This window comes from Thalia democratica, chromosome 6 (assembly GCF_965202585.1).
Source record: "Thalia democratica chromosome 6, ktThaDemo2.hap1.1, whole genome shotgun sequence".
Lineage (NCBI taxonomy): Eukaryota > Metazoa > Chordata > Thaliacea > Salpida > Salpidae > Thalia > Thalia democratica.
The window spans coordinates 3,551,599-3,564,156 of record NC_139170.1 but is presented as its reverse complement, the minus strand read 5'-3'; the positions used below and the strand labels follow the sequence as shown (position 1 = coordinate 3,564,156).

Here is a 12,558-nt window from a genome sequence, read left to right as displayed (position 1 = left end):
ATTAACCTTAACCATCATTTTTAAACTATATAAAATCTATACAGTACTATTTTAGAAGATAGTAAATATATTTTTATTTCCTAGTAAATAGTTTTTTTTTCTACTTAACATCTTGAAATAAAAAAAAAACAGTCAATGGAACATTGTTTATATTTTAAGTGTTGTTTAGAATAAAACAAAAAAAAACCATTATGTACTATTTTACTCACTTCCACTTAGAATAGTAAAATGATTTTCTATTGAACAGGAAATAATTCAATTAAAAATTTTTACCATTAGTAGTGTCTAAGAATACCTAATGATAGTCTACTAAACACAATTTTAATCTGTCAGCTTTTAAATTGGTAAAAAGCACCTTTTAATGGTTATTTTAAAATTCAAATACTTCAACCATTGTAACTTTTGGTATGCAGTTGAAGCTAATGTTTTCCAAAAGTATATTTCTTTCTGACATGTACCTCAAACTTAAAACATTTTTTTGTTAAAACTGTAAATATGAAAAATACAAGAAACTTTTTGTATTTAAAGAATAGTGTAAATGTGGTATAAATTAACAAATGGCTAAAACAAATCTTAAACATGTTCATGACTGTAAAAAATAAGATTTTTAATGAAATTACTTCTCTTTACATTTAAATTGAAAGTGGTTTATAATAGTTTACATGGTATGTTTCAAATGATAATTTATTATAATAGTATAATTAACTACAACTACTTATAGCTATATTTAAAAAAAATAAAAATAGCTTTACTAATTTTTAATATACTTTAAACAAACAGTTTTTATCAAAGTTCCATAAACATTTATTTACTGTATAAATTTTCTTCAAAAAACTTCATACACCTCAAAAAAAAAACACTTGTTAAAAATTACTTTGTAAGAACTGATGGTTACTGTAGCTTAGAATATTTGTTTTGATATTGGCATGAGACTGTTTTGCTTAACTTTTGCTAAAGGGTAAGTCCCTTAAAATTAAAACATTTTTGTTTTGTATCAGTGACTAGTTAGCAAACAAAATAAGATAATTGTTGTTAAATTTGTATTTAACTTATTGTAAAAATTTTCTATTACAGAAAAAAATTAACTTTTTATTATTTTCCATATAAATTTGATTAAAATTATTTATTCTGTATTTTCATAGTCTTTATTTATTTGCGTTCAATCGTAAAACTTTGTTAACTTAAATTTTATGGTGTACTTTAACATGTAATACTTTTGTGAACCATATAATAGCAAATAAATTTATTATATAAAAAAAGCATTTAAAAAACTCTCAAAAATCAAATAAATACTTTAAGCGCCAACTTACGAGCAGGGTTACCAGAGTTTAGTAAGAATTTATAAATATTAAATAATGTTGGTTTATCTCAAATTAAACAGCTTGTAGTTTTATTTTGACTGAAACAAAATAGTTTCACAAATATGCTAACAAATAAAAAAGAATCAGTTTATATTATTTCGAATAACTAATTCTTTGATGCAGTAAACTTATAAATTATTTTGTATATTTATTGAAAGTGTTAATAAAAATTTTTAAGAACTACTTATGTTAAAATTTAAAAAAAGTATTTTGATTGTCAAATTAAACTCTGTTTATGTTAAAGTTATTAAGATAGGTAATAAATTATGTAGCTATAATTAAAAAAGAAATAGACCACTTTTAAAACTTTTTTATTTAAATTAATTTCAAAAGTTTATTAAACATAAATTTTGGAATAAGCGTTACCCGAATCCGAATATTATTTTTAAACTAGCCTTAGACCGGATCGAAATTCGAATTTGACTTTAAAATTAGTCTTGAAAGAATAAGTATACAATTAATTTAAATTAAATTTTAGTAATGTATTTAAAATAAAATCATGTCTATTAAACCCCAAAAAAAAAACGCTTATATTTGGTCATGAATATTTCACTTATTAAGTCGTGAGCAACTTGGATACAATTTAACGTTTTTATCTTGTTTAGGACAAGACAAAACTAAACTATAAAAATCTTTCACATCTTTAACTATAATAAAATATAAAATGGCTCATTTTAAATTTATTGTCAAGTTTTTAAATTTTTTTTTTATGTTTTAGTTTATCTATAACATAAAGAAAAAGGTTAAAACATTTTGTATAGTTCTAAGGTGTACAACTTTGAACAATTTATAATGAAAAGCGACTTTTTCATAAAAACTAAAGTTTACGACATTTTAGAAGTGTTCATTTTGGCGGGTAACAACGTTAGTATAATTTTACTTTTAATGACGATGAATGCCAGCATCTCAAATAGTGACGTCATGCGTACAAAAAAAGCAAACTAGAGCTCAAGTTTTAACTATATATTAATAACAGTTCTGCTAAATAAGTATGTGTTCAAGTATTTCTTCAACTTGAATTTTTAAAACAAGCTCGAAGCTTGTTAAACTACATTATTCCAAATAGAAATTTCTACTTGACAAAGAAGAAGTTTGAAATTTTTGCAAAATTTTAAGCAAGTTTTATGTTACAGTATTTCATTAATTAATGTAGTGTTATAAATTGAGTTTGATTTTTTTCAGTATTCATAACAGTACTTTTTAGCTTAAGTACGGTTTTCTCGTTAAGTGAGTACGCTATTATTAATAGAAAACAAATTTAAATTCTGTATTAGATTTTTTAGTTAAGTTTGTTATTTCCTACAACAAAAAAGATTAAAACTATTATGAAAATTAAAAAAAATACAAACAATAGATTACAATTTTTATTAAAATTATTGTAGTTTACATCTAAAAAGCTACATAATTAAAATTTTTCGTTTTTGTTTAATTGTGTGCTAGTTTTTTTTTAATATTTATTAAAATTTTGATTAGATCTCAAAATTAAGTTGAATTTTATTTTTATTAAAAAAATTATTATTACTTATAGTTATTAACTTACCTTACTCAGTTCTAGTAAAACTTGAGCTGTATTATACTAATTTTTTATTGAATGAATAAAAAAATACGCTCAAAATATATGGAAGATATACCTAGTTCACGAAAAACCATTCGGTTATCGAGTCGTACACCACGATTACTTTTAAACTTCATTGTCCAGGATAGTCTTGATATAAGCAATTTTTTAGTAAAACCACATTTGTATTGGAAAGATTTTAATAATATAAAAACACTTAATTTATTAATATATACTTTTTATTAGATGTAACTTTTATTTCAAAGTTTTTACGCGTTATTTAATACTAGTTAAATTTCAAAACTTTAGAGTCCATAATCAAACAAATTTAATGAAACCTTAAACAAACAGTAAAAGAAGTTCTTGTAAATAAATTTTAATTAGTTTTGAAATCTTTTTATTACAACAATAAGTAAAACGTTTTATTAAGATCTTATAAAGATTTGGGGAAAGTTAGGAAAGATAATAAAATAAGTTTGCATACGCTTCCACTTAACTATTTGTTTTAGTAGACTATTTATACATATAGATTTTATTTTATAAAATATTATAAAAACAATGCAAAAAACTTCATGCAAAATAATTTACAAAAACATTTAATTTATAAAACACTAAATGATTTTGGCTAATAAAACTTTTAAAATATGTAGGTTTTAGTTTAAATCTTCGTGTTTTGCAATAATAATAAAAAACATTAAAAAAGGGATCGATATGGTTTTAAAAAGACGCTACACAAAAATAATGCCTTTCATTTAGTCTTCAATTGAGCATTCAAACTGCTTTTCTTTTAAGAAGAAAATACTAGTGACTAACAGTAAAACACTTACCAAGCATTTGATTGTGTCATTTAATGCGTGTAGTAAAATATAAAAAAAGGTTAGAAATTATAAATCTGACGTAAAAAAATATCAAAGTGAAATTGTAACAAACTGTCCTTTGTTATTTTTGATTTTTGCAACACTAATTTGTAACTTGGCGCTAAAGAGTATTCATGTTTGCTTTGATTTGTTATTGTATTTCCTGCTTTTCTTTCCAATATTTTTCAATAAAAGCCGCATGACAGCTTCAGGAAAGTTTACCATCTCTCCATGAACTTTGTCCATGAATATTTGTCCAGGTAGATTTAAACACGCTCGAAATGCGTATTGTGATAGTGTGATGAGGTTCCTTCCGTGTTATTGATAGCTACTGTTATTAAAGGCATCTTAATGCCCAGTTTGTTTTGACCGTCTCAGCGCGTAGAGCTTGATTTATAACGCGATACTGGAGCTCAATGAAACCATTTGTTTGCGGGCTGTTGTCCGATGATCAATTCATAGTTGTTGGCAATCTACTTCAAGGAGATTGTTCTTGACTTCTACCCCCTTGTCACTGATAACAACCTGTGGGATCCCAAAGTATCCACACCAGTGTTCAATAAATGCATTTCTGACAGTCTCTGCTCGTTTGTTTGGAATTGGTACTGTTACTAGAGAGCATGTACTCCGGTCCTTCATGGTTAGAACATATTTGTTACTCTTTGAAATCACATCCATTGGACCAACTGTATTAATGTGGACGAACTGAAAGCGTTCTTCCCCTGATGAAAGAAAAAAATAACAATTTTTGGCCTAATGTGACGGATTACTTTGACAGCTTGGCACTCAACGCGCGACCAATTTCCATGTTCAACTTTTTTTTTTTAAAGTTGACCACCAATAACATTGTGCCACTAACATTCTTGATTTCTCTATACCACGGTTTCCCAAACTTTTTTGCAAATGGCCCACTTTAAAGAATTTGAAAAAGCAATGGCCCCTTTCAACAAGATTACTCATATACTAACGATAAAAAACACATACGACCTTCTTTTTTTTTGCTCTTCATCTGCAACTCAAGATTATCTAGTGTAAGTTTTAAGTTATGGCCTCATACCTCCCCCCCCTCTGTGGCTCCTTTACTGCTCATGGCCCCCTTTTCCCACTTTGCTACTCATTGGGAAACCCTGCTCTATACCCAGATGAAGTCGTAGGTGGGCCACATTAAAAACTGCTAATCTTAAATCAGTTGGTAAAATTATCCTGTAATTTCCTTAACTATAAGCACCTGGTTTTCTGGTTGAAGAAACTCAAGCTTTTTTTCAAGGCTTGTAGCTCTTTCTATGAGGTTGGGTTCATTTCTCTGGATTGTCGCATGTGATCCCCTATTAAGACTCTCTTAGCCAATTACTTCCCCGTCGTCATCTACTCCTTCGTACTGCAGCTCCTGTTCAACCTCTGATTCAGAATCAAGTATTTCCTCACAATTGCAGTCTGACTCATACCGTCAGAGATGCATTGATGTTACTTGGGGTGGGCGACTGAGATTTTCTGACTCTGGAATATGAATGATTTCTGGGTCATATTCTTTTACTCTTTGCAGATACCTTTGCTTAGAAGTAAGCAGGTTTTTTAAATCATTTTTACTGCGTTCACCAGAGCTAAAGAATTTGACAAATAATTTTATTCCTAATATTCTTGCATGAAAGTGTTTCATACTTAGTGAAAGGGCTCGCAGTTTTTTGTAGAACATAGACCGCACTCTACTGAGTCTTGGCAAACATTTTGAGAAAAATGCAAAAGAAACCATTTTCCCTTCTTCTTTTTTTTCTAGGACAGCTCCGAAGTGAGTGTCGGAAGCTTTGGAGGATAGTACAAGGATTTGTCATTGTCTTCATACTCTAAAGTTACCGCCTCTGCCAGTGCACATTTTTTTTTCTCAAAAGACTGAACCTGTGTATCGTTTAGTTGTAATATTGTCCTGTTTTTTTGCTTCGGGCCCATTGAGATTTCGTTTAAGGGTGCCGTAATTTCTGCCATTTTTTGTACATATTTATGGTAGTAATTTACGAGAGCAAAGAATCTTATCAAATCTTTCCTTTGTAATTGGCATGGGGTATTCACTTATAGCTTGTACCTTTGTACTCAACACGTCTATTACATTGACACCTATTGAATGTCCCAAAAGCTCTAGTTGTGGTTTAGCAAAAGTAGACTTAGACCTAGACTTAGACATACCTTTAAGACTTCTTTCACATGCATAAGGTGGTCATCCTCTGTTTTTGATTGTACAAGGATGTCATCTAAGTACGCGTAAATTTCCCACATTCTCTTAATAAGCTTTCCATCATACTTTGAAAGCGCATCGGCGCATTTTCAGCCCAAACTGACAACGTGATGGGATAAAAACTCCGTAATAAGTTATCACTGCTGCATACTTTCTCATAGGCAAGCTTAAATAAGCCTCTCGTAAATCTATACTAATAAAGAAGCAAGTTCCTCCTGGTGTTATAGCAGATAATTCATCAATTTATCGGAGTGGGTAGCACAAAGATCCAGTGAAAGAAATTCAGTTGCACTAGGAAAAGTTTTGTTTCCTCTTTAGTGAAACTTAGGAGCTTCTTAAATTGATTAGACCAATATACCTTTTCGTTTTTAGTTATGTCTTTTTGTTCAATTGGAACGTTCTTATTTTTGCAATAAATTTTCTTAAATTGGTCTTCTACTAGTTTGGGGTTGAAATTGGTTGCTAGACATTTAGTATTAAGTTTTTTCAAACTCTCATAATAATCTACTTTTCTTTCATTTATTCTTTCCATTCTTTTTTTTCGCCTGTAATTATACCTTTAAAGATATTCAGTGGGTGGAAAGATTTTCCGTTCAAAAAAGTAGAATTCACATCGGTAGTTTTTTTAAATTTTCTGGTATAGAAAAAACTTTTTTCGTTTATTCCAGTAAGAATGTGCTCAATATCTAGGAAAGGCAACTTCTCTACCTCATTTTCTCCCGACATTATTGTCGATGTCAAATCTAGATCGTACTCTTTAAATGTTTTCTTGAAATCATTATTTCTTTTGATACTGAAATACTCTCTGATATATTTTATTCTGATATGCTCTGATAGTATAAACATTTTACTTTTTAAATTACGAATTGATAGTTAAAACAAGTATATTAGAAATAATTATATATATATTTTAAGTTAATCTTTAACAAACTACAAAAGTTATAATCGCCGTTTTCAAATATCAATTTTCAAGTTGCAATAGTTTTTTTTTTAATTTAGTAAAATACACCCGAAAAAAAAGTTTATACAGTAACTAAACAGTTACTTAACATATAATCTTTGTTTATTAAGTACCTACCGCTTGCTTTACAAAGAAATATCTTAAAAGTTATAGAATATATTGATATAAAATTGGCAGTTATTATGGTAATTTTTATAGAATTATAACGTTTATTTATACTACTACGTAGTTTATGAAAAAGATAAACAAAAATTCCAAAAAAAATACACCTAAGATCAATATAAAAACTTATATAGAAATAAGATTCACCTTTTTTACTTTTTACTTAAAAATTGATTTTTGTAATAAGTACTACTAAATTACCCTTTAAAATTGAACATCCGTCTTTAGAAAACATGACCTGTTGACTATAAAATTAGTCCACCACTAACCTAAAGGTTTCATTAATTTCGAAAAAATTCATATTTGAACAGAATTTATTACAGAAGTCTCAAGGATTTATAATATTAAACATTATAAAGCACTTTACCAGGCTTACAATAAATTAACTGCAAATTATTTCTCACGCTGTGTAAGCTAATTTGAACACAGCCCATAGGTGCGTGCCTAAGAAGCACCGGTATCAATTACATTTCAAACACATTTTTTGGCTGAAAAGTGCGTACTCAAGAGGAAAATTACTGTATAAATACATGGGGGAGGGACAATTTTTATTCAAATACTGCGATTTAGTAATTAGTTTGGGAAACACTGACCAAGTATAAGGTTAACTCTTTTTTTTGTAGAAGCAAATTAAATTTTAAAGTGTTAGCAACATTAATAAACTGTATTATTTTTAAAACACTTAATATAGTTTATAATTGATAATTCTTTTAAAATTAACGTAAGCTAAGTATTCGTTGAAGTATAGTTAAATTATTCCTTTAGTGATGTTTGAAAAAAATGCAATCTATAGCAAAAAAAGTTATAAATTAATTATAGAAACTGGAAATGTGATTTTTGAACTGAAAACTTTTAAGCGGTTCTCAAAAGATTATTTTGAATACTTACTTTTATTTTTGATGTAAATGGCAACTAAATACACTTTGTTTATATAGTCTATACAGGACAAGTTATAATAAACAGCTAAACAAACAATATTTATTTACTATATAGAGAACAAGAGTTAATTGATAGTTATTACGTCTAGTCTGATAGTTAAACTGCTCGCTAATAACCAAATAAAAACTGCAAAGATCAATAACCAAACAGTTTTAAAAGTCTTTTAAAAACATACTTAAGATAATTAATAAACTTATCAACTAGCAAACCTTTTACAAACTTGAAACTTATTGAATTTTTAAAGCTCTTTATATGTAAAATATACATATACACATAAACTGTTTAGTAAATGAATACCTTTGTTTTTTTACAGAAGTTATTTTAAGCTATATTGATATAAAAACAGCAATAGCTACAATTATTAATTCAAACTGTAAATATACTAACCTACGAACGCTACTTCTCTCATGCTTTATATATGAAAGAAAAAGTAATTTACATTTCCTAACATTACAGCAAAACATTAACACTTACTAACTGTAAATAAAAAATACTTGCGCGGATTAAACAAACGCGTTTTATATTTAAGTATTATATTAATTTATTAAAATAAAAACATTTGAAGAAGGAACTTAATTCTTTGGCTCGGAATCATGTTTATCTGGCTAATAAAATTCTATTTTAAGTTGTTTTCATTTTTTCAAGGCTTGTCGATCTTATGCCCCTGATAAATTTTATTCTACTTATTTTACCGCTTAATTCTCAGTATATGTTATAGAATATTATGGTTTGTTCTTTAATTTAAAACTTGAGGGCTTTTATGTTTATAATTTAGACGTTTTAAAACAACATTTTTAAATAGTTTTTATATAAAAGTTTTATCTTGTTAAGACGTGTGTTTAAGCGATAATAAATTCTATTTTTTTAAATAATAAAAGATAAAAAAATTAATTATTATTTGGTAAATAATAAAAGTTAAAATTATTTGGTAAATACATCTAACGTAAAAAATTATCTACAAAAAAAACGAATACGTATCAAAAATATGATATATTATATATACGTGTAAGAATTATGCAATAAATAATACTACATAACCTATTCAATGAAACGAGTGTTTAAAAAGAAAACACCAAACAATATTTATTAATACATATTAAATGTTTAATTTTCAGTATTACAAAAAAAAGGTATTGTTAAAAATCTGCAGTAAGGTTTTTTACATTAAAAATTAAAAAAGTATAGTTAAAAAGCTGCAGTGCTACTAAACTTTATGTTCAGCTACAATATTTAGCCCTTATAAACCTTAAAATATGGCTTTTATTTATAGCCAACCCTTTTTTTAAATTCTTTTTCGAACATATAACACTCGAGAAAATGAAAACTAAAAAAATTATAGTTATACAAAAACCTACAAATTTTTGTTCGTTTATACTAAATTTAATAACAATTCTCAACAAGTTTTCATAGGCATTTTAACACAAGAATACCATTTTACATTTTTTGTCGCTTCACATGTTACTTCTGACCACTCATCGTTCTCAAAATCGTAAGTGATTAAATCATCATTGTTGCAAAACACAAAAAGCTTGCTTCCAATTGCAACCACTTCGAAAGGCATGTGTAAATTATATTTCGGAGTAATTTGTTTTAACAAAGTAAACTTAGTAGTCGTAGAATCAAAAACTTCACAGTTGTTTATACCAAGTCCACCAACAACAAATAACTTATTTTTTACCGCAACTGTTTTGTGGTAGAATCTTCTATGGATCATATTGGGCATTTTTATCCATGTATCAGCTACACGGTCGTATGCATCAACATTGCTTAATCCAGTTCCAGGATTGTTATACATTCCACCAGATACGACAATTCTTCCTTCAAACACCGAGCAAGCTGAAACTCTTCTTGCAATGTTCATTTCTGATATTTCTTTCCATTCAAGAATTTTTGTGTCAAACTCAAAACAAGTTGCTGTATCTTGTTGTGAATCACGATCAATTTCGCCGCCCATAAAGTATACACAATCCATAAAAGAACAAGAAGAAAAATGTATACGGTTGTCTATCATGTTAGTTACATACTCCCAAGTGTTAGTAACAGGTGAATACTTTTCAACTATGTTGTTATCATAACCACCAAACACATAAGCTTCACCCTTGATACAAACAGCTCCAAAATACCATCGGACTTCTTTCATTTGTGGAAGATTATCAGCTTGACTAACATCATTTGCATCAAAAGATTTGACATCACTGACAGGTGTATAAGTATTTCGACCCCCACAAACTAATATTTTAAAACTAGTTTGGTTGCAGTACCTGCTAGTGGTATTAGAAGTGTTTGTGTTTAATTGTTGTTTGTTGTTTAAAACTGCTGCAATAGTATCACCACATTCACAAAACTTTGATGATACTCTGTCTAAAATTAGTTTTAACGCTGGAATTGATAGAAGCGCAAGTCGAACTTTAGACAGAAGATCTTGTGCGTATTTGCTACGTTCAGTTATGTCATGAGACAACCAGCTATCTACTGCATCAAATACTTGTAGTTCTGAATCAACAACCAATCCAGTACTTGATTGTAACTTTCGAACAAAGATAAAGTCTAACTCTAAATAATTGTCAGAGTCAGCAATCATTGGAAAAAAGCGCTCAATAAGGTTCATGGAAACTTTTATCGAACTTGATAGGTTGAAAATATCTGATGAGTAAAGTATAGCTAGACAGTTATTTATATCAGTCTTGGACATCATAGTTTTATTTATTTTATCATATTCAATTTTGTTTAGTAAAATCTTGTTTAATTTCATTGACGTCACAAGCTCTAACTCGTCCATAGTGAAGTTTTCTGTAAGTAATACAATTTAAACATTTTAATTTATATTATTATTGTAACCTGATTATTGTAATGTATCATGTAATCATAACAACTTATATCGAGCTCTCTAGCTTTATCAGGAAAACTGCCCTCAGCGTAAATTTTTGCGTAAACTTTTTTTATCAGGGCAACTAACAAGCAAGGGGGTAAATTTTGGATGAGTCGTTTTATATTAAAAGGGCTACATATGATAGAAGGAGCGATAATATATAAACTTTTTCATAGCAAGAGATGAAAAAATTTATTTTTTTGAAACCTTGCTTTAGTTTTACACTTTCTATAGCGCAAAGAACACCTTAGCTTATTAATTAGCAAAAATCTAAAAAAAAAGTTTCTGGGTTTAGAAAAGCTAAACTATGAACTGTAAAATTTGTTAGAATAAGCGATCATTGGAAAACATCGCTTTATAAGTTCATAGAAACTTTAGCTAAATTTGATAGCTTAAAATTTTTCGACAAGATATATATTACTTAATTGCTTTTCATATCAATTTTGACGTTATATTTTTGCATTTTTTTAATCCTTAACATTGCTTAGCAAATCGCGAGAAATGTTACATTTGGCAAAATTATGTCCATGATAGGGTTTTCTGTAGATATTACATTTTAAATAAAAAGATAAAGTTTAGTCGTATATTTCAAATAAAAAAACGTTTATTTAGGTCCTTAGTTTTTTTAGAGTTTTCTAACATAGAAGATATCACCCTTATGTAAAAATTCAGTACTAGGCAACACTAACTCGTAAATAAACGAAAACTAAATAGGTAGATAACTAGTAAAAAAGCTATTATTTTAAAGCTTGATACCGAGGGGGCATTTATGAAAACAAGTTTGTAAAACCCTGATTTAGTCTTACACTTTTTACTGATGCATTAAAAATTATTAAAGTAGTTTTTAATAAAAAAATCTAAATAACGAAATGATTTTACTATTAGAAAAATTTTAAAATTTGAACTGTTATATTGAATTTGCAAAAGAAACTACAAAAGTAAAAAAAAATAATTAAATCAAAAAATACTTAATTATTTACAAATTTTAAATGAAAAAAAAAAAACAAAAAATAAAAAACCTTGCTTCCCGAAATCTTTGACTTTATAAAACACTTTATTCATTTTTTCAAAAGTTGCTTTCTTGTTCAGCATAACAAATTCATGGCAGTTTAGGTTATAAGTATTTGTTAGCGACTTGAATATATTTTGTGTGGCATATTCGAGTCTTGTTGTTTTTCTACTTGGCTCTTTAAAGCAGCTTTTTTCTTCTTTGGCTTCCTTCTGCGTTGTTCTTTTGAGGTTTTTTGACATTTTTAAAGTTAAGGAATACTGTATAATCTGAAAATTAAACAAACAATAAATAAGTACAACTTAAATAAAATTTGTTTATTGTAAAAAAAAAATTAAGACTAAATGTATACAAGTGTATAACAGAGATTCCTAAAGGCTGAGTTCATTTTAGAAATTTAGAAGGCAATAGATGCAAAGACGGTCTTTGGGTTGTAAACAGGACATAGGGGATCCATGAGCCTAAAATTTGAAACTTTAAATAGATAGTCTTGATAATAATTGATGGTGAAAAGCAAAATCAAATATCTTAAACGTATTTAAAGGTAGTTTTTAAGCTTTTATTTGATTTTATGCAAACTTTTAAGAAGTTTAGAGGTTATAAGCTGTTAGAAGAGGG

At 27.8% G+C, this 12,558-nt stretch overlaps 1 protein-coding gene across 1 annotated transcript; it reads right to left on the bottom strand.

Moving 5' to 3' along the window:
* Window positions 1-9,455: 9,455 nt before the first annotated feature.
* LOC145838126 (ectoderm-neural cortex protein 1-like) lies at window positions 9,456-12,182 on the bottom strand. The gene is made up of 2 exons (XM_082945672.1): window positions 11,951-12,182; window positions 9,456-10,852 (listed from the first exon to the last, which is right to left on the bottom strand). Exons 1-2 carry the CDS (start codon window positions 12,180-12,182, stop codon window positions 9,456-9,458), a joined length of 1,629 nt encoding a protein of 542 aa, XP_082801798.1.
* Between the last annotated feature and the right edge of the window lie 376 nt (window positions 12,183-12,558).